At 55.6% G+C, this 21,912-nt stretch overlaps 2 protein-coding genes across 4 annotated transcripts in view; one reads left to right on the forward strand and one right to left on the reverse strand.

Moving 5' to 3' along the window:
- The window catches only part of SCTR (secretin receptor), a 60,936-nt gene extending 55,160 nt beyond the window's left edge, over nt 1-5,776 (forward strand). For 2 of the 3 annotated variants that reach the window (XM_084892228.1, XM_084892230.1), the window contains one exon: nt 3,665-4,710. In XM_084892228.1, the coding sequence (XP_084748354.1) occupies nt 3,665-3,955 (291 nt within the window). In that variant the 3' untranslated portion in view covers nt 3,956-4,710. Of the gene's footprint in view, nt 1-3,664; nt 4,711-4,748 lie in introns of those variants that run through there. The other variant, XM_084892229.1, reaches the window with a different exon arrangement.
- Nucleotides 5,777-6,149: 373 nt separating this feature from the next.
- Nucleotides 6,150-13,224, reverse strand: TMEM37 (transmembrane protein 37). Its single transcript, XM_084892236.1, has 2 exons — nt 13,112-13,224; nt 6,150-7,948 (listed from the first exon to the last, which is right to left on the reverse strand). Exons 1-2 carry the CDS (start codon nt 13,130-13,132, stop codon nt 7,376-7,378), a joined length of 594 nt encoding a protein of 197 aa, XP_084748362.1. The 5' UTR covers nt 13,133-13,224; the 3' UTR covers nt 6,150-7,375.
- Between the last annotated feature and the right edge of the window lie 8,688 nt (nt 13,225-21,912).

The raw sequence follows: 21,912 nt of genomic DNA on the forward strand, positions 1-21,912 counted from the left end.
AGGAGCCAAAGCCACGGCAGAAACACAATTTGTTTCATGATTTACAGCATCCACAGATGAAGACAAGCTAGTACTCTGGAAAGGCCTCCAGATTATAGGCTTTGGGGCCTGAGAGGCATTTTTCCCCGTGGTTTTCCTAAGAAGCCAGCCTGTTCCCAGCGGGGTCCATCAGGACGCCATTCTCTTCCCCGGGCTGGCCAGCGCCCGGTGAGGGGCTCAGAGCCTCCTCACTCCCAGCTTCTGTTGAGGGTGGGCCTGGTGCCCAGAGCCTCCTTCTGTTCTGTTCAGGGCCATCTTTTTGTCACTCTCAGGACACATCACTGGGAACACATAATTGAGTGGAGTCCAGTCTTGCTCTAAACCACACCCTCAGGCCCCCCCCTTCCCCCCCTGCCCGGCTGTCCCCTCTGCCTTCCCCTGAGCCACCTCTGCCCAGAGCCCCAGAGGACCCAGCCTCTGGAAACCCAGGATTCTCTTTCTCTAGGCCAGAAGTGTTGAGCCCACTGCTCTTGGAATGTACGGGAGGCACATTTAGCAGAAAGGGGGGTGGGGGTGGGGGGCTCCAGGTCCAGGCAGCTGGAAGGCCTGACCCAGCTGAGAGGGGCAGTGGCCTCTCTGAGAGCACGGACCCAGGTGGCCCTGCGGGATGGGGACTCCCTGCCCTTTGGCGCTGGGGCTTGTCACTGGGGCTGTGGACACCCAGGAAAAGGCTCTTCTCTGGAGAAAACCAGAGCACTTTCCTGCGTTCCCATAGGAATGCTTACAGAGAAAAAGGATCCTGAGTGGGTTTTTAAAAGAACCTTTGTTTACATACAAACATATATCATTGTTTGCATTATGGCATTTATATTACATATAACATATTTTTTAAGTTTGTAATTTGGGAAATTTCTCCCCTATGTATACAAAGTGAAGAGAATAGTGAACCCACATGGCCATTGCCAGTGGCATATCCTTTTTCATCCCAGCCCATCCCCTCCCTCCCCCACTCCCTGCCCCCAGCATTCTAAGCAAATCCAAGACATCGTTTTATTTCAAATGTAATTATTTTAGTATGTCTTCCTAAAAGATGGACTTAAAGAAGAACACACACAGGACCACAGTACTATCACCTCTGTCAATGTTTTTAAAAACCAAAGTTTATTCGCGCTTTCAATTGTAGAAATAATACTTGGTTGAAGGAAATTTGGAAAGTAAGGAAACGCTGAAAGAGAAAAATTCATTCATAAGCGCAGAACCCAGAAATGACCTCTTGAGATGTGGGTGCTTACTTCTCAGTGTGTTTTCTGTGCAGGAAGACACACACGTGTACCCCAGGCACGTGCAATTGGGATCAAGCTGTGTTTGCATCCTGTTTGTTTGCTTAATTCTCATCAGGCCCATCAGGAACAACTCCCCATGTCATTAAAAGTCTTTAAAGACTCCATTCTGAATGACTGCAGAATTCCCATCGTGGCTGGCTGTGTAAGGCCTCTTTACCCGTACCTGGAGCACATCTAACGTTCCCAGGCCCAGGGCGCCTGCCCTCACCTGGGAAAATGTGTCCTGGGATCTTTGGGGCCCAGACAGGTGAGGCCAGGCAACCCTGGGCCAGTGAGGTGGGCAGCGGCCTCAGCGGGCAGCCTGACAGCCCCCTCCGGCCAAGCAGACACAGCTCCCATCCTGCATGAACCCCGGAGGCTCAGGTCACTCCCCTGTGAAAGGGATCCTCCCACCCGCCTCCTAGAGCTTTGGCAAAGATTACATGAAGCACCTGGCACCCAGAAACCCACAGCTGTGCAGGCCAAGCTGTGCTCAAAGCTGCTGTATCTCAGCCTGCCCTTCCTGCCCTCTGGCCCGGGTTCCTAAGTGATGCCCATCCCAGCCACCTGGGGAGTGTTCACAGCTGCGGATGCCCCAGCCCCAGATGTTCAGATTAGGGGCTCAGAGCAGAGCTCCCGGGTGTTCTAATGTGCAGCAAAAGTTCCTCTTTGGGTAAGTGTTTGCCAAAAACACCTCCCCGCCCCCCACCAACTTGTCCCCATTCTAGGCAGCCGTCATTGATGCCTGAAAATCTAAAGCAAGTCCTCCTAGTTTTGTCACTAAGCCGTGTTCAATGCCAACACCCCAGAGCCATCCTGGGATTAAGCCCACTATAGATGGGCCTGTGTGTTGCTCTTTGGGGTCCTTTCCAATGTAATAAGTAGCTCAGGGCAGGCCTCGACGGAATTAGGGAAGAGGGCTTGGGCCACTGAGGTCAGAGCTGTGACACCGAGGCCTCGGGCAGGGCCTGTAGTGTAAGGACGAGCAGGGTGGCCCCCGGTAGGCCCCTGAGGTGGTGAGCAGGGAATTTGCACAGCAGAGACCTTGCTCATGGCTCGTGGTTCTACGCACACCTATCAGGCTCAGCTCCTGCAGCCCAGGCTGTCAGCTCTACCTGGCAGAGTCCACGCCCTCATCCCAGGGGACACCAGTGGGCACACAGGAGCTCCTGACAGCGGGAAGCACAGGCCCCACCACAGATCGGATGTGGCCCGGAGGCCCCCTCCCCAGGAGATGCATTCACCTGTCAGTTCGCAGGAAGGTCACGCCTGCGGCTGGCTGACCAGGACGTGCACACGGGCTTATTCTGACCACACATCGGCACATTCATTTTTCAGTTTGAATGGTTGGCCAGGTTTAAACATCTCCAGCTCATCTCTTTTCCCTTTAAATATTTCTTTGGGGGAGGGGACACCACTCTTCTACTCTCATTTGAAAATGGCATTTTGAACAGAACAAGGGTCTTTTGTTTCTTTACACCTGTCATGCCACGAGCTCTAGGGAGGGCGTGGGCTCCCGCGGCCCAGGCTCCGTGGCCCTGGTTCTCACAGGGAGCTGCCCTGGGAGGAGCAGCTACTTCAGTTGAGCCCAGGAACCTTTCTGTTTGGCTTCCTTCTCTCTCTGAACATTCTCCTTTACGTTTCAGGAAGCTCTCTTGCCTCTTAGAGGCTTGACATGCTCAACTCCTACTTTCATTCTCTTGGCAAGAATCTTGCCCTTGTGTGTTTGCAATCTCAAGCTTGCTGGGTGACATTGCAAGCCTTTGGCCTGGGAACATCCTCTTTGAGCAACGCCCTCTAAGGCAACATCGCCTTTCTCGTAGACTCGCACGTACGTGGCCCAAGGAGCAGCTTGGTGTTTTCTAAGAGAACATGGAGCGGGGCCTCTCTTTTCCTCTGTTAGTCATTCTGGCAAATTACGGGAAGAGGGCGGTTCCGTGGGAAGGCCCAGCTTGTCTTGAACTTGAGCCCACATAGGGCCCAGGGTGTCACATGGATGGCCCCCAGCCCTTCGCCAGGTGCCACTACCCCGGCTTCTCCCAGGTGGCCCACCTGACTAACCAGGTGACCGGCCTTCCCGCGCCCTGTTAGAGCTCTTACTTCAGTGTCACAGACACCACATGTGCAAGGTCTACGCTAGACAAAGGGACAACAAATGAAAGGAACCCTGCCCTTGCCCCAAGGAGCTGCATCACAGAGGTGATGCAGCACAGAGAGAGGAGGTGAGGGTGTGAGAAGGTTCTGGAACACTCTCTGCAAGGGGAAAGGGGGAGCCTGGGCTGGTGAGGAAAGAGCTGAGAAGAGGTCAGAGGGAGGCTGATGCTGGGCACCTGCGCTAACCCTGCTGCCCTGTCCCTCCGCAGGGCCTGGTGGTGGCCGTCCTCTACTGCTTCCTCAACGGGGAGGTGAGTGCTGGGCTGCCCAGTGCCTGGAGGGCTCCCACCCACTGGTTCTGGTCAGAGCGAGCTGCCTGGAAAGGGTGGCGGGGTGGGCAGGGCAGGCCGGGTGCTGGACTTGGGCCTGTCTTCTCAGACTCTGAGTCACTTTATGGGAACAACAGAACCTTCTGGAAGGCTTGGTCAACAATTGCTGGGCCCTGCCCCCAGTTTCCAGTCAGCAAAAATGGCCTGGGTTGGAGCCTGGGGTGCTTTTAACAAGCACTACAGCCGATGCTTATCCCGGGAAAGCCTGGAAATGGAGGAGAGTGCAGGCACTGCCCCGGAAGCCGGCTCCTGGCGGGATGGTGACCTGTCGCTGCCCCACTCCAGGCCTCAGTCTTCCCGTCTGTAAAATGAGTAACTCAACTGGCACTTCTGCCAACCCAAAGGCTCCCCAATGGCCATTGCCTCCTTCGGGCCTGCTTGCTTAGCTTGAGGCCTGTGCCCTTACCCAGCACTTGGGTCAGGACATGAGGCTCCTGGCCCACAGAAGCTGTGTAATCACAGTGAACATGGCATGGCACATAGTAAGGCATTTCTGTGGCTGCTGGCCATCTGTCTGCTTCGCCACACGCTAATGATGTTTCCTCGGAGTGAGCCATCAAGCCCGGCCTCCAAGGTCTGGCTGCTCCAGCCGGGGTCGTGGGGGGAATTTCCAGAGCAGCTCTCTGGCCCTCAGATGAGCTCTGAGCCAGGGTAGCTTCCTGGAAACGCGTCCTGCTGTCCCATGGGATGATGAGGATGTTGGTGTTCTGGAGCTAGTGTGACAATGGCAAGCCCCTCAGGACATTTGTGGTGAGATGGCAGGTGGACACACCCAGAAAGGACCCTCAGTACCCCCTGGACATCTGGGTTGGAGTCGGTCAGTCCGAGTGGCCTGCAGGAGGGGGAGGCATGCCTACTGGGCAGGAGTGGCAGGACCGTGCAGAGGCCCAGGGGGTGAGCGGGACTCTGGGCCTCGGGCCCTTCTTGCGTTCCCTCCCGGGCTGATGGTTGGTCTCCGGGACAGGTGCAGCTGGAGTTGCAGAAGAAGTGGCGGCAGTGGCACCTGCGTGAGCTTCCACTGCGCCCCCTGGCCCTCAGCAACTCCACCAGCATCGGCACCAGCAGCCTCACCCACGGCACCAAGGCCAGCCCCTTGGAGCCGGGCCGGGGCACCTGCAGGGCCAGCGTCATCTGAGAGGTCGGAGCAGGGCCACCGTGGACACAGGCCAAGCTGGGTCCTAAGAGCGCGGGCCCTGCTCCGGGACAGTCCATCGCCCCCCGGGCAGCATATGCTTTCTCCTGTGACCCAGACCACTTCTCCAGGCCCTGGGTTGGAGGGTGGGAGTCCCTCAGAATCCTCACGAGGAACTTGGGCCGCATGGAACAAGGGGAGGGGAAGAGTAGCTCAGGGGTCTGAGAAGGGAGCAGGAAAATAAATGGGAACTGAGGGGAGATTTGGTGTGTGTGTCTGTCCTTTTGTCCTTGAGACAGGTGAGGCAGGATGCTCTAGTCCACTCCCTACCCCTTCCTGGAGGAGGGGTTTCCCTGGTCCCCAGCTCGTTTTCAGGGACAAACCTAGAAGTTCCGGAAACATGAGACATTAGGGTCCTTGGCCCCAGTGGACCCTCCCTGACCCTCGCCTGTCCAGAGGCTCTCATCCCAGAGCCTTCAAGACAACTGCTGCACTGACCTGAGCAGGTCCCAGTGGAGGCCAGGAGAGCCCCACGACCCAGCTCCCCTTTAGCAGCCCTGACATGGTCTGAGGCCTCCCTCTGCCTTCCTGCCCTGACAGGCAGTTATCCTGGGCCCCCAAGACAGGGAGGGCAGGAGATGGGGCATTATAGCATTTGATAGAAGAAAAGCAGGTTCACCCAGGCCCTGTGACTTGCCCAAACTACTGGCCAGGAGGGGGCAGAAGTCCGGTCCAGGGTTTCAGGTCTCAAATCCCCATGCTCCAAGGCTGTCTCCTTTCCCAGGGCCTGCCTCCCCCTCCCATTTGGGATCTCAGTCTCACCCTTTCCTCTCTGGATCTCAGTTCCCTGGAATAACAACACTCCCTCCCCACCAGCCTTGTGAGGATTGAGGAGCACTCAATATCTAAATCCTTTTACAAAACAAAGCCCCCAGTGCTTTCCAGCCCCTGCATCTGGATGGGGTGGAGACCCCGCCCCCCAGCGTAGAGGAAAGGGCATCTTGCTGGTGAGAGGTCCAGCTCTGGTCCCGGCTTTGGGTGGCCCTGGGGGAGTTCCATCCCTCTCTGGCCCTGGCCCCCACCTCTGCACCCTGCGGAGACAAGGTCACCCTTTGCCCCTGGAAGACTGCTCCTGGTGAAAGGCCAGGCGCCCGCCTCCAGGGCTAAGAACCCAGCAGATAGGTTGATGGGCTCTGCCCTCCAATTACCAAAGGTCCACACCACCTCTCTCGAGCCATCTCCACAGACTGTGCATTTGGAATAAAAGATTTTTTAAAAACACAAGAGGTAGGTACAAGCACCCAGCCCAGCCTGGGAAGGGAAACTGAGTGACAAAAGCTCATCCACCCAGTGGCAGCCAGAATGAGCCAGGGCAGGCCAGACTGCATTAGGTAGGGGAGTGGGAATGGGACGGGGGAGAGGGGGATTAGGGTGGAGTGAAGTGGGCTGAGGGCACAAAGGCACTGGAAAGGGGGCCACTTAACGCCCCAGACACTGATCTGCTGGTGAGGATGGACATCTGCACTGGTTCCTGGTCCCCTCCCCCCGCGGGCCTCTTCAGGAGTTTAACTGTCACCCACGGCCCAGCAGCTGCAGACACTGCTCTGCGAATGTGTCCTGGGATCAGAGATGGCACACCTCAGGCTGCCTGAGCCTCACCAAAGGTGGGCACGCACACTCGCCTCAGGGAGCGCTGCGCGCTAGAAGCCAGGTGGCCTTTTCTGGAAGGCTTGCTCCAAAACTCTTCCCAAAGAGGTCAGGCAGGAATCCCACAGGCAGAGCCCCCAGAGCACACAGCCAGCTGCTGGCAGTGGAGGCTTATACAGGGAGTATAGGGCTTCCCAAAGGGCAGGGGTCAAATCAAGAAAAATGGTTTGAAAAACTACCAGGTGCAAGAAATCCTGAGGGGACCCTGCATTCTGCCTCCCTGGCATGGCCAGAGCTAAAGCAGAGTGGTGTGCCCCGAGGTCCCCATACACCCAGTGGCAGCCAGAATGAGCCAGGGCAGGAAGGAAGTCCTGGCTCCGGCTGGACACCCTCAGCTGGAAGATGATCTGCTCTTTGCCCCCGCGGAGCCCCAGGGACCCCAGCTGGTCTCCCCGCACAGAGCCAGGGAGCAGGTGTGAACAGCACGTGGCTGCGCGGCCAGCCCAGGCACCAGTGACCAGAGCTGCTTCCAAATCTATCCCCGTCCTGGGGAGGAGGATTCAAGAAAAGAATTTTAAAATGCGTTCTACAGTCTACATCCTAATAACTTGGCTACACTTGTGCAGCAGGTGGCATGGAGGCACGCTCCTGGCCTCTGGCCCTGGGCACGGGGCCCTGGGCCACTTCTGGCTGACTGCCCAAAGGGTACTGGGTAAGAGGCAGCGTTCTGAGGTCACTGTCCCACCCCTACCCCCACCGGAGGTCACGTCTTGACCACGTTCTTGTAGAACCCGATGTCCTTGGAGGAGGGCCTAACACTCGCGCAGCGGGCCCCAGGGCCGGCTGATGCTGTTGACGTGGAGGCCGCTGATGGCGTTCAGGAAGAGGAGGAAGGAGGCGGTGAACTGGCACCAGAACGTCAGGGTGAAGCCGGTGAGCGTGACCTGGCTCCGGAGGAGGATCACAAAGCTCAGGAGCCCCGCGGCGGAGAGGGCAAAGGAGACGAGCAGGAGGACGCAGCCCAGGGCCCACTTGCGCCGCGAGTGGAGGTCCTCGCACACCTGCGACACCATGAGGAGCTCCAGGCCGAAAATGGCGGCCACCACGGCCAGGGCGCCCACGCTGCGGGCCAGGACCATGCCCACGGCCAGCCCCGGCACGCGGGCCTCGCTCAGGTCGCGCAGGCAGCGCGGCCCCGTCTGGTTGGAGCTGGTGCAGAAGTGCCAGAGCCCGAAGAGGCGGCCCTCAGCCAGCAGCCAGTGGCCGTCGCAGATGGAGATGGAGGAGAGGACCATGGCCAGCGCAGCACACACGATGATGAGGGTCCGGATGAAGGATTCGAAGAAGGACCGGCGGGGCCTCCGCTGGCCCAGCAGCCTGTGGGCCTGGAAGACACACAGAGGTGGCCTGTCAGGGAAGGCCCGCCACCCCTTCCTGTGCAGGGAGACCCTGAGCATGCCTCCCCTGCCCACAGCCGTGACTTCTGCTCCGTCTGCTACGGAGCCTGGAATAGGGCCCTTACTCAGCTTCCTCCCCAGCTCCTCCTTCTTGGGGGACCTTCCCCCTTCCACCTGTTCCCTGTTCTCCATGTGAGACCTGTACACATTGTCACGTTGTTTTCCAGGCCCACAGGGTTCCCTGACATTTCTTCAATGATCTTCAAGAGGAAGAAATCCGAATCCTAGTCCCTTCTGAATTTGGAAAACCTGTCTGGCCTGGCCAGTGTGACCTTGAGCTTGCAGCTGGCCTGGGTTTCTGTATAAGCAAAACAAGGAAACTGCCTGGAAGGCTGAGGGTTGTAAAATCACTGGAACAAGTTTCCTCTCTCGCCAGGACTTCCCCAGGGCAGGCCCAGTTTCCTTCTAACCCCCACCGGCCGGCTCTGCACTTTCCACATTCTGCCCGGCCTCCGTGCCATTACTGTGACCTCAGTACTAACGGCGCTGTTTGCACCTTGCCCTTCAGTCTTGCTCGGCCCCTCCCGGGACTTGCCAACAAGACTTTCTGTTCTGGCAGCTTCTTGGAGGAGGGGTGTTTGAGGGGGTGTGGAGCCACTGAGGCTCTTCTTTAACCTCAGGTGTCCCCTCAACCTCGTCTGACAAGCGGATCCAGGCACCCAGTGAGGTGTCCCTTATCTCACAGTCCTCAGACACCACCCAGTGCCATTCCCAGCCACCAGCCCAGGAAGCAAAATAAACACTTCCGAGCACATTCCTCACCCGGCCCCCAGCGCTGCAGATCCGCTCTGTCTCCCTCCCCAGTGGACCCCCTGGCCACCTCACTCAGGCCCAGCAGCTCTCTTTCCAGGCCTAGGCTAAGCCTAGAACTCTCTTCCCTCAGACCTATTGGCCCCTCCACCTGAAAGGGGCTGCTCCAGGTTGCCCCTCTTCTCTGCTCTTTAAAAATGTCAGACATGTCTTTTCTGCCTGTCGGGTCCCCTCCTATCACTTCCCATCAGGCATCTGTTTTCCCCACCGTTCTGATCACAGGTTATCCATTCCCTTCTGACTTGTATCATATATTATCTATCTTCCCGAGAGAAACTACTATGTCCCCAGCACCTGGCACAGCGCTTGACCTGGGCATCCAGTGGGTGTGCAAGAAGAGCCATGGGATAGCTGAAAGGTCAAGTTTGCAACCACTGTCACTTCCACCAGAATCTGCCTTTGAACCCAAGTCTCCCGCCAGCCAGTGTGTGGCAAAGCAGCCCAGGTTACACTTGGGAGGTAAGCAAAACGACAGCTCACACATGACAGCGATGCTGGGGCACTGAACGGCTGTGGAGACGCCCTGCACCCTGTGCTAACGGAGGCCTCCAGAGGCAAGTCCAGGCCACGCCTCTCAGTGAGGGACACAGAATAAAGCCCCGCTCCGGGCACAGCCCTGTGGTTAGGGTCCTAGAACATCAGGCTGGCTGCTAACTTGCAGAGGAGAGCAGGAGCTTCTGCTAATTTCAGTCCCAGGGTCACGTGAAAAAGGGCCTCATTTGCTCTCTGCACTTCTGCTTCAGAGGGTCCCATTTTACTCCGAAACCTGTGTGGTTGGTAGAGTAGGAAGCTCCATGCAAAGAAAGAAACTGTCATGCAGAGGTCAGGGGACTTGCCCAAGCTCACTCACCTACATCACAAAAAGCCTGTTACCGCTGCCCAATCCCGGGAAAACTGGCAGTGTGCCGGGAGGAGAGGCTCAAAGCACCAGCTGTGGCCTTCCCGGTGCAGGGCCTTGTGTTAGGGGCTCAATGGCACTGGCGAGGGAAAGGGTTCAAGAGGGCGGAGGAGGCCCCAGCTGTCAGGACAAAGGCAGCCGTGGGGCAGCGAGGAGCACCAGGCAGGAGTCCGGGCTGTGCTTCTCAAACTGTGTCCCCTGCTTCCGATGGAGCTTCCAGGTGCCCATCAGGGGAGCAGGGGAGCTGCCTCTGGGCCCTTCCTCACTCCAACTAGCAGGTCCCGTTACCTGCTGGAGACGGTGGGGATCCGGAGTCTGAACTGGGAAGATTAGGAAAACCGGCTGTGCTGCTAAAATAAACCAAGGGAATGCTGAAACCTCTGTCTACAAACCAGTAAAGGTGTTTTTCCTGGGCCTTTCTTCACCTCCTTGGCCCTTGTCCTCTCACCGACCCAGTGAAGCTGACTCCTGCGGAGCAGCAGTGGCCGTAAAGGCCCCGGGCAAAGCTACACCCCAGAGGTTGATAAGGTCGTGGGTGGGAAAGCCCCAGAGCAGAGAACAAGTCATAAGAACATGGGGCCCAGAAGCTTCTGCCCCCAGACATCACGCTGTCTGAGGAACAGGTACGTCCCGTCCCTCTCGGCCCCACCTGTCCTGAGCACAGACTGGACTTTAAGCCCTCAGCTATCACGCCAGTCTCAGAAGGAGAAGACAGCTGATGTCAGCTCATTCTTCCCCGCCCAATACCATGCACTCAACTCTCCCGCCACCAGCAAAACCCCGGAGGACTGATGGACCGTGTGTATAAAAGTGCGTGGCTCAGGTGCAGCTCCCACTTCCCCCGCTATTAGGGTTAGTTACAGTAACAATGCACACGGAGCCCTCATTCCTAACCACCGGGCACCACACCGGCTTCTGGGCTTCTGGCATCTCCGCTCGTGACCCCGAGCTGAATCCTCTCCCGGGGGCAGGGGGGCAGTGAGGTCCAGTGGGTACCAGGAGTTGACCTGCCAGGCCCCGGCCGTGTGTGACCTTGGGCATCACTTTAATCTCTTAGAGCGTTGACCTTCTTAGATAAAAATGGGCAAACCTTTCCCTTTATTCGTCTGTGAGCCCAAATGAATGATTTCTTGTGACTCACAACAGTGCACCATGACACTCGTGGGTCTTTGGGTCCCAGGCCAAGATCGTATAACCCGGGTCCCCATCTGCACCCAAGTAGGCACTTTGGGCGGCCCCAACACAGGCTCTAAAATCCACACTCCCCTCCCGCCATCATCAGTTGGAGCCACGCCAGTGGCTGGACGTGCAGCCCCAGAAGCCAGCCATTCCACCTCTGGCAGTGATCCCCTCTTTCCTCACCTATAAAGGGGATCTCAGCGGCTACCTCAGTGGTGGCTGCCACTGAAATGAGACCTCCCTCCAGGTGCTCAGAGCAGTTCCTGGCTCCTTGGTTAAGTCTCCTGAGCCGCAGTGGCCATTGCCATACAGGGCAGCACCCTCCCCTCAGGGCAGCCTGTGTCCAACCCCAGACAGCCCTGGCCTTCACCTGACTCCCCACTGCTCCCCTCCCCCAGCGGGCCTCTCCTCTTCCCTCCTCTTCCTCCACCACCCACCTAAGGGCACACAGCACTCCCTCCATCCCACCCTCAGCTTTTATATATATATATATATATATATATAAATTGATTTTTTACAGAGAGAAAGAAAGAGGGATAGAAAGTCAGAAACATTGATCAGCCGCCTCCTACACACCCCCTACTAGGGATGTGTCCGCAACCAAGGCACATGCCCTTGACCGGAATGGAATTCAACCAGGGACCCTTGAGTCAGCAGGCCCCACGCTCTATCCACTGAGCCAAACCGGTTTCGGTCCGCCCTCAGCTTTTGCACCAGGTAACTTAGCACTCACTGCCCAACCTCTTCCAATTCCTTGTTTACAAGTCTCTCTGGGAACTGGCAGTCAGGTCCGTGCAGGGAGGGCCCACAACCCGCCTCACCCTCCGGCCCCGGGTCCCTTCCCGGCGCCTGTCCCAGAGGGAGCCTGCTCCGGAGCCAGATTCCACCGAAGCAAAGCGCTCCCTTCCCGCCTCCCACCAGCAGCCCGACCGCTAGGCCCAGCGGCCAGGGGTGCTGGGTGGCGGGGCTGTGCGGGTGAGGAGGGGAGTGCGAGGGAGAGTTGGACCAAGAAGCCTGGTTTTGAATCGCGATTCTGTTGCTTGGTGGGCGGCACGGACAGGCTCCTCCACCTCCGAATGGCGGTGCCGCCCCTAACACGGGCGGAGCGGTGTCCACCCCGCGCGGCGTGCGGTCTGACACCTGCTGCCCAGGCCCAGGCCCAGGCCCCGGCCGGGACCCCCGGGGTCCGCACAGACATGGAACCCCCAGGGCCCGCACAGCCCGGGGCGGGCGAGGGGCTGGTGTCTCCGGCCACCGGAGAGAGCCCCCGCCCTGGGGAGGGCGGGAATGTGGGGTTCTGTAGGCACCACCCCAAGAAGAAAACAAGACTTCGGGATGCGGACCGCTCCCCGCACAGACCCTGTGCTCCCGCGTCCTCCGCACCCCCCTGTCCAGAACCGCAGCCGGTGTGTGTGTGTCTGTGTGTGTGTGTGAGTGTGTGTGTGGTGTGTGTGTGTGGTGTGTGTGGGTGGTGTGTGTGTGTGTGTCTGTGTGTGTGCGTGTCTGTGTGGTGTGTCTGTGTGTGAGTGTGTGTGTGTCTGTGTGTGTGTGAGTGTGTCTGTGTGAGTGTGTGTGTGAGTGTGTGTGTATATCTGTGTGTGTGTGTGTGTGTGTGTGGTGTGTGTGTCTGTGTGAGTGTGTGTGCGTGTCTGGGTGGTGTGTCTGTGTGTGAGTGTGTGTGTGTGTCTGTGTGAGTGTGTGAGTGTGTGTTGGGGGTCGGTCTCGCCCCCACCCAAGAAGGTCGGCTCCCCCAGGGACGCCCTCGGGCCACGGGCGGCAAGGCTCCCTTTGCGAGCGGACCTGTCCGCCCTCCCGGGGCCGGAGCACCGCCTTTCCAGAGAGGAGGGACCTCCCTGAGGCTAACCCGCCGCGCTGGGGGCCCCACGGGAGGCAGAGGAGCTGGGGAGTCCCGGGGGCTGCGGGCGCGAGCGGAGCCGGGGAGCAGACAGCGCTTCCCACGGCGGTCCGCGAGCCCGCCTGGCAGCCTGGGCGGCGGGCGGACACCCCAGCCCCCTGGGGGGGGGCCCTCCCTGCCCCGTCCCGGCCCCCACCCGCCCCCCACCCGGGCCCCGTCCCGGCCCCCGCCCGCCCCCCACCTCCGGCCCCTCCCGGCCCCCTCCGGCCCCCGCCCGCCCCCCTCCGGTCCCCGCCGCCGGCGGACCTCGCGCGGCGCTCAGCCCCTCACACGGCGCCGGGCTCGGTACCTGCACGGCGATGGCGGTCATGCTGCCCCCGCCGCTCCCTCCGGCCGCTGCCGCAGACACCCGCGGCCGGGACGACTCCCGGGCGGACAGGGCGGGCGGGGCGGGGCCGAGGGCGGGAGGGAGGCGCCTTTCAAAGCGGCGAACCCGGGGCGGGCTCGGCCGGCCCCGCCGCAGCCCTCGGGGCTCGGAAACGCAGCCAGCGGGGCGCCCGAGGAGCCCGGGGCGCAGGGGAGGGCGGCGCTGGGAGGAGGCCGGGCTCCGGGGAAGGTGCGAGGCCCCCCCGCAGGGGCACGTCCCCCGGTCCCAGGGAGGAGGGTGGGGCCCTGGGGAGGGCTGACCCGCTGACGTCGGCGGGGAGTCGCAGCCAAAGCTCGGGGACCAGGTCTCCGGGACAGTCTGCCCGAGGGCCCGAGGCGCCAGCGGGGCGGGGGCGGGGGGTGGGGGTGGGGGGTAGGGCGGGGTTGGGTTCCAGCCCAGACTTGCCAAGTCTGGAGGAGAAGTAGGGTCTAGAGAGGGGGCTTGAACCCGGGCTCTATGGTCTTCACCACCCGCTGTGTGACCTTGGCTGATGGATAGCGTCTCTGAGCCTAGGCTAAGGTTGGGGACTCAGAGAGGCCTCAGTGAGCGCGAAAGGAGTGGGACCTTCGGGGTCAGTCGGTCCAGCGTCAGTTTTCTCGTTCCCAAAGGCAGATGTACAGATCAGCACCCCTGCCGCCGCCTCAGTGCCATCACAAAGGCAGCAGGACAAACACAGATCACTCCTTCCTCCACTTCTAACGGGGCCTGAATTCTCCAGGAGGCCGCGTGCACCAAGTCTCCGCACCAAGAGGGCAAGTGGGCCCAAGGGTAGACATTTCCAAGAAAGACTCCCCACTCCCACCTCAGTTTGTGAGGAGGTGTGTGCTATAAAGATGGGGATCCTGCTTACGGTAAAGCGGACCCCCTCTCCCTCACTAAATGGGGTAAATGACATTGTTTGTATCATTCAGACAGCGGGCAGCTCCCCCCTCACTTCACCCAAGGATTCAAAACAACTCATCTCTTTTCCCCCAGGAGCCACGTGAGAAAGGGGGAAAGTTACAGTTATCTGCATCTCCAGGCAGATGGTCCTGGATTGCATCACTGCCTGAGAGGCCTTGTAAAAACCCTCAAACCCAGCCCACAGGCCCTGGGACTGGTCTTCCCTGGCAGAACCAGTCTGGGTCTGAGTTCTGGCCAGCTCTGCACCAGAATCACCTGAAGGGCTTGTTAAAACACAGGCTGCTGGGCCCCACCCCAGAATTTCTGCGGGTGGATCTGGACCGAGGCCCCACCTGGGCTGCTTCTAACAAGGTGCTCCTCCTGCTGCTGGCCTGGGGGCCCTGCTTTGAGAATCACTGAGTAAGGCAAAGGGGAGCCAGCCAGCCAGCCCCTCTCTGCTGGGGGCCTTTCCCCCAGGCTTCCCCTGCCTTCTCCACAACCATGGGTCCAGGAACCAGGTTCTCCTCCCTCCACAGCCCTGGGCCCCAGAGCAGGGGCCGCCATGGGAATGGAGCGCCTGGTGTTCCAGCAAAGTAAGAAGCTGGGAAAATTCCAGGACAAGGGAGTAGGGAACCTACGACAGATAGCTCCCTGGAGCCATTGTGGCCCCAAACCCGAGCCCCCTGCCCTGGAGCATGCTGGGATGGATTGACCCTGACTGGACTCGGCAAGCTTCCCAGCTGGCCGCCTCCTTGGCAGGCGCTGTCACCTTGCCAATGGTGAGGCACCTCTTCTCTCCTGGCTTCGCCCTGGATGGCATTTTGACGGACACCCTGAACTAATTTGATTAGTGCATTTCAAGACTTCCAAATGCGCTGTTCTCTAGCTCCTACGGATTTTCTGGATATTTATGTGATTCTCAAACTTTTCCAGCAAGACACGCACCTCCACCCCATCCTTTTGTTTGGAGAGATCCTGGCCCAGGGCCCTGCCAGCCATTCTTTGATCGTGGCCTGTGCACATGATTCATGCATGCAAGGTCCTCCTGGGGTTTCTTATTTCCCATGCCCCCTCTGATGTGTTCCTAGGTGAGGTGCTGCCTGATTCATGAATCACTTAATAAAGCCAATTGCATCTTCAAACTTACCAGGTTGAACTATGTTTTTTTAAAGATTGAAACAGAACATTTTCATAACTTCAAAAAATTTTCAGAATTCTACATGATCATTTCTGATTGAAGAACATACATGTTTGCATGTGGATTCCTAGACTCCCTGCATAATACTCCTGCCGTTCTGCCCTCGGTAAACTGGGGGCTGTCTAAACTCATGGCTGAAGAGCAGAGAGGCCACCGTGCTCCTCTGTCCGTCTGAAGACCCCGTGGGTGCTCTGCAGGGTGTGGGTGACAAATGTGTGGTAGGGGCTGAGGGGCCTCCAAACTCCAAGTATAAGGGATGGTGTAGGTGCACATTAAACATTTTCATGTTTATCTGTAGGTGCAAAGAGGTCTTTCCTAATCACTGATGTAGGCTGTTCTAAACTCTCTTTTCTCCCACACCTTTTTCCAGAAGTTTCTTGCTCTGACTCAGGTGTGCCTTTCCCCCTAGAAGTCAGTTATCCGCTGTGGCAGAGTGAGCAGGCGGGGCCTCACCGCGCTGTGGGCCAGGGCTGCCGGCCTGAAGGGTTCCGTGGGGCGCGAAGGGAAGAAGAAAGTTTCCATCCTCCCCCGAGCATGGCTGCAGCAGCAGAATTGCTTTGCACCGAAGGCATATGAGAATAGATTTTTTTTTTTTTTTCTAGAATTCCCTTGTCTAAAAGCAGAGCCTCTTTCTGTCTGGTTCATGGTCCGGGGCCTTGTAAATTAGGCTGACAAGATGGGGGAACAAGAGGAACAGACACACAATAAGCTAATAAAGCTTGTGCATCACACACCAAGGGGGCACCCAGTGGCTAGAAACTCAGAGGGGCAGTTACAGCTGCCTTATGGGAACAGAAGAAGAACACATTCGTAGAAAGCAGACAAGATGGAGGAAGGCTTCGGATTTCCAGGGTGGCGGCCAGTGGGAAGGGAACGGAAGAGGAGGGCCAGTGAGCAGGTTACTGTGTGGATTCCTCTGGTGCCTTCTCCGAGGGGGTAAGTGAGGGTCCAGAGGTGTCTCAGATGAATACACTTGGTCCTTTCTGGCAGAAAGGGGAGGGGACTCCTTTACCGATGTATGTCCTAGGTGAGGGAGACAGGGAGAGGGCCCAGCGCTCTTCTTGGCTCTGCTTCTCAGTCACCGTCAGCTCAGAATAATCCTCAGGCCACAGTGCAGATTGGGGTTTGGCATATTCTGCGCCCCCTTCAGATGCAGTGTTATATGTAAATTCCTCCCCAGAGGCCAGCGGGGAAGGTGAACTCCATCACCAGAAACTGGAAACCCTCATGGCATCACCCCTAAACAGAAACTGTCACAGTGTCTTACCCCTTCCTCCGCCAAGATGGTACAAAAGCCCCCAATCCTAACTACTTCCCTGAGTCACATCTTTTTCTGAATTTCCATTTGTACATGGTTAAAACCTGTCGTCTCTCTTGCAAATCTGTTTTTTTTGTCTGTTTAATTACTTTATCATAAGAGGGAGAGGAGAATTTTTTCCTCTCCAACATATCTTCCCATCTCCTTTCTTACACAATCTGTTTCTTTGTGACTTTCTCTCCTAGATCAGTGATTCTCAACTTTGGCTGCTCAATGAATGGAGGTTCAGATTTAATAGTCTGTCTGAGACTCTAAAATTGTGACTGGGATACATCCAACCCAGATACCCTCCCTAGCACTCTCTAACTTTCTTCATTGTCTTGGAATTCAATTGGGTGTGAGGAACTAGTTAATATTAAGTTGTAATATTAAGTTGGGGAAAGTTGATTTATTTTCTCCAAGGAATTAACATTTAATTTGATGACACACAGATCTCTAATTTGAAGACTATCTGCAAATATAGAAAAAGTCAAGTAAAATAACAGAGCTTTAGGCTGAGGACAGATCCTGAGCCAGGATTGCCAACCCCAACTAGAATCACCTGGGAAGCTTTTAAAACCGCATCAACCCCCTTTCCCCCTCCCTCCCAGACCTCCCTAGGTGTCCCTGTGGGGCAGAGCCTGGGGTTTGCTTTTTAAAGCGCCCAGCTGTTTCTAATATGCAGCTGAGGTTGAAAACCTCTGTCCTAAAGGCTTTCTGCTTGGTTTCTTGCCCTACCCTTTTCTCTTCTGGGCTTACAGACGTTTTGACCTTGGAGTTTTGTTAGTTTGCTTGTTTACAACTGCTCAGAGAGAGCCATGTGGGCTTAGAAGGCAGTGGGAGGGAGGTGGGTCCAGTGGACAAAAGGAATTCTATGGAATATAAGTTCACAGGAGGAGCTGACCATAAGTCCCTCACTGGGCAGGTCAGGAGGGTAGTCAGTCCCAGGCCTGTAACTTCTTCAGAGAAAGGCTTACCTTGCCTGAAGCCAGCCCCCTACTGGGAATTGAGCCTGCAACCGGAGCATGTGCCCTGGCTGGGAATTGAACTGTGACCTCCTGGTTCATAAGTCGACACTCAAACACTGAGCCACACCAGAGGGGCAAGGTGTTTTTAAAGAGTCTCACAAATATATCACAGCTGTTTTTTGGAGACTATTCAGAATGCCTGGCTGTTAAGATGGTGAGCAGAGAACGAGGAAATGCCTCTTTCTAAGGAAAACGAAGGCAGAAACTTGCCTGGGTAGGCAGACTGTGGATCTGTGGCCCAGCCTCCCTCACCCACACCCCTGGGCAGGGGGATCGAGGGAGGAGGCATCTGTCTCTCTTCCCTTCCTTGCCGCTTACCAACAGAGCTGTGCCAGCTGGGAATACATTTGGTTCTCAAGTCTTGTCTATGGGAGAGGACTCCACAAATCTCAGCAAGTCACAACATCTCCCTCTGTTGGCATCTTCCTGGAATTACAGTCAAGAACTTATGTTTTATTCCATCATCAAAGCCTGGCACCCACTGCCTTTATGGTAACATTGAGAAGCTCTCTAGGGAGAGATTGGTCCTCATATCACTCCATCCCAATGGAAATATGATCTCAAAGTCCCATGCCCCCTGGGCATAGCAATGGGCATATGGCTCAGGGTGGCAACAGTGAAGGGCCCACGAGGTGGGAGGGGACCGTTTGGGCATTATGTGTGTACACTGTGGAAGTCCCCTTCCTCTTCCGTCTCCCCTGGTGAGGCTATCAGCCTGGGCCGTCTGTGGCCTTGGCCCACCTTCCGGAATAAGGAAGCCCACTGAGGGCAGGAGGGAACAGGCCCAGGACAGAGAAGCCAGAGGGAGGGAGCAGGAGCCTCGTGTGAATGTTTAGGTCCACTCTGCGCTGGCTGGCCAGTTCCTTTCTTGAGAGCAGGGTTTGCTATGGGAGTGGAAATTTAAGGGAAGGAAAAGGCCCCAGAGGAGGAAGCTGGTGGCTTCCTAGGGAATTTACCACCTTCAATCTCCCCCATGGATGTGGCAGGACACACTGAGCACCCGTAACTGGGAGTACCCATGATCAGTTTCCATTTGCACACTATTGTGGGAATTCAGGATGAGTCACTCCAAGATGTGCCTCCGTGGTAAGCAGATTACTTTGAGCTAAAGGTGGTTTTAGCTTTAGGATCAAGATAGTAGCAGAGGTAACTTCTTTTGATCTATCTACAGGGCAGGGCAAACTTCTGCACCTCTGTTCTTATCACCCTGCAATGACCATGTGAAGCCCCCAAGGTGCATGACCTCACCCCTAGCCCAGAATGTCTCATACACCTCAATCCCCCTTCCTGTCTCTGAACCTCTCCTGCACGTGGGGTCTCTGACTCTCCTGTATGTGGGGTTTCCGTATATATATGTATGTAGTAAGTTGGGTTACTCTCTCTTGGTGATCTGCCTCATGCCTGTTTGATTGTTAGAACAGCTGAAAAAACACGAGGGCAGAGGAAAGTTTGTCCCCCACAGTATCCAGGTCTCACATGTCCTTTTGTCTATCCTCTACATTAAGCTCTCTCACCTTTTCCTGAGCAGGCACAGATACTTTCATTTTACCCAGAAGTCCTGGTCCTGTGTTTTAAATTGGGAGGATCTCAAGCTAACCTCAGTTTACCCAGTGATGCATTGGGGGCCTATGGCAGGAGCACAGCCTCCCCTCCTCTTCTCTACACAGCTGCTGGCTGCAGAGGTGCTGGGACCTCCAGAGGCAGGATTGCCCAGGTGTCCCTCAGGGGAGGACAGAGGGCAATGGTTTGACTCTCCTTTCACTTAGTGCTGGGAGCTGGACCAAGTGAGAGTGCACATTTTAAGACCTGTGCCATTTCTGCATTCTAGGCTTGGTGGCAAAGAAATACTTTCTTTTTTTCCTTCTTTCTTTCCTTCCTTCCTTCCTTCCTTCCTTCCTTCCTTCCTTCCTTCCTTCCTTCCTCCCTCCCTCCCTCCCTCCCTCCCTCCCTCCCTCCCTCCCTCCCTCCTTCCCTCCCTCTCTCTCTCTCTCTTTCTTTCTTTCTTTCTTTCTTTCTTTCTTTCTTTCTTTCTTTCTTTCTTTCTTTCTTTCTTTCTTCTTTCTTAAAATCCTTCAAAACAACATTGTCATTTAGGCTGCAAAAGTTGAGCCAATGATAAACCGCTGAACTTCTGCAGGTCATCTGGTGGTAACCTTTAAAAAAAAAAAAATCTCTTCTAAGATACCAAAAGTACAACTAAAATATAGAACAACCATCATTGAGAACCCCCTGAAGTCTGGCTGAATGGAAGTCCTACTCCTGCAGAAGTAAAGAAGAAAGCAAATTGAGACTGGTGTGGGGGCAAAGGCATGGAACGGGCTGGTCCAACACCCACATGCAGCATTTCTTTAATCTGGAGGGATATCTCCAAGACCTCCCATGAGAAGCATGGGGTTCCAGAGCCATACCAGACCCATAGCCTAGGGTTCCAGAGCTGGGAAGACAAGTCCCCATAATTTCGGGCTATAAAAACCAATGGATATTGTGGCTGAGTGACACAGAGGTTGCTGGAGTTCCAGGTGTTTCTCTTAAAGGGCCCACACCCAAACTTACCCAGTCCTGATTCATCCGAGCTTCATCACCAAGTGGCAGCTTTGGGGGAATCCAGAGACATAAGGGGAAGAACTGTACTGTATGGCATCAGAGCAGGAACTTAGGGGCAAGCGGTGTTCTCCCAGACCGGGGTGCTCACAGGGGTCATTATTCCTGTGCTGGGACCTGCCCCATCACAGAGCTGACTGGAAGCCATATCTGAGTTTTTATCAGTGTGGCTCCCGCTGTTCGCTCCACCCTGGTGATTTCCTGATACCCTGTCCCAACTGATTTGTAGCCTCGTCTAAACTGTTTGCAGCTGCTTTTCCACATGAATGTCTTGTCTTGGCTCAGGTTTCAGACTTTGATAAAATCTCTTAGACAAGCAGCAGCTAGCATCAGCGTACCCCAATCTATCAATAAAAGGTCCAAGACCTAGCACTAGCACCAGCCTGCCTTGCCTCATAGCTGGGCCTCACCTGGGCACAAATAGCAGCTATCTGCAGACCTTTCTGTAGCTCCTCCCAGGAGGCCCCAGGCATTGGCTGGCTTTGCACCTTCCGGGAGGGGTGGAAGAGATTAACCAAAGATCTTATATGCATATCTGCATTGCTTATGGATGCAGACAATAGGGTGGTGAAGACTTGGGGCGGGGACAGCACCTGGTGAGATAGCTTCAGACCATACCAGATTACAATAACACATCCACAAATGACACACTCAAGGGGCAGACTCAGGGAGCACCAAGGCCACTCTGAAATAAGTCCTGCTCCATAGGGTGCCTCCTGCATAGCAGCTCTTCCACTGTAGACACAGTTGGTCCTCACAGCCAATTTTCCTGGAGGTCAATTCCTCCCAGTGACACCAAGAGCAATCAAGGCTCAACTACAACAAGACTATGCACACAGCCCACACTGGGGCACACCTAGAGTGCACAGCTCAGGTGATTGGGGAGGCTGAGCCATGGGGCTCTACAAGACACCTACTACACAAGGCCACTCTACCAACTCCAGGAGACATATCAGCTCTACCTAATGCATAGAAACAAACACAAGGAAGCAGCTGAGATAAAGAAACATGTCACAAATGAAAGAAATAGAAGCAAGCAAACTACTGGATACATACTGGTTGTTCAAAACTATGGTTATAAGGTTACTCAAGGATCTGAGAGCTTCAAGGGACTTAGTGATACTTTCAAGGATCTTAGTGAAGAAGTCAAAGTCATGGAAAAGAATCAGAAATTAAGTATACACTAACTGAAATAAAGGATAATTTTCAGGGATTTAACAGTAGAGTAGAAGAATCTGAGAATCAAATAAATAATTTTGAATATGAGGAAGCAAAAAACACCCAGTCAGAAGAGCAAAAGAAAAAAGAATCCAAAAACATGAAGATAGTGTAAGGAACCTCTTGGACAACTTTAAGCATAAGTCACATTATGGGAGTTCCAGAAGGAGAAAAGAGAGAGCAAGATATTGAAAACCTATTTGAAGAAATAAAGGCAGAAAACTTCCCCTACCTGGTGGAAGAAATAGACTTAACAAGTCCAGAAAGCTCAGAGAGTCTCAAACAAGAGGAGCCCAAAGAGGACCACACCAAGACACATCATAATTAAAAATGCTAAAGGTTAAAGACAAAGAGAGAATCTTTTTAAAAAAATATATTTTATTGATTTTTTACAGAGAGGAAGAAAGAGGGATAGAGAGAGTTAGAAACATCAATGAGAGAGAATCATGGATCAGCTGCCTCCTGCACACCCCCTACTGGGAATGTGCCCACAACCAAG

This window comes from Pipistrellus hanaki (assembly GCF_964339955.1).
Source record: "Pipistrellus hanaki genome assembly, chromosome: 8".
Taxonomy (NCBI): Eukaryota; Metazoa; Chordata; class Mammalia; order Chiroptera; family Vespertilionidae; genus Pipistrellus; species Pipistrellus hanaki.

What these genes read in the sequence shown, in the direction of transcription:
- TMEM37 (XM_084892236.1), bottom strand. Translation starts at nt 13,132, where the DNA reads ATGACCGCCATCGCCGTGCAG. An exon ending in TGACCGCCATCGCCGTGCAG is followed by an intron (nt 7,949 to 13,111) that starts GTACCGAGCCCG and finishes TGTGTCTTCCAG; the next exon opens with GCCCACAGGCTGCTGGGCCA.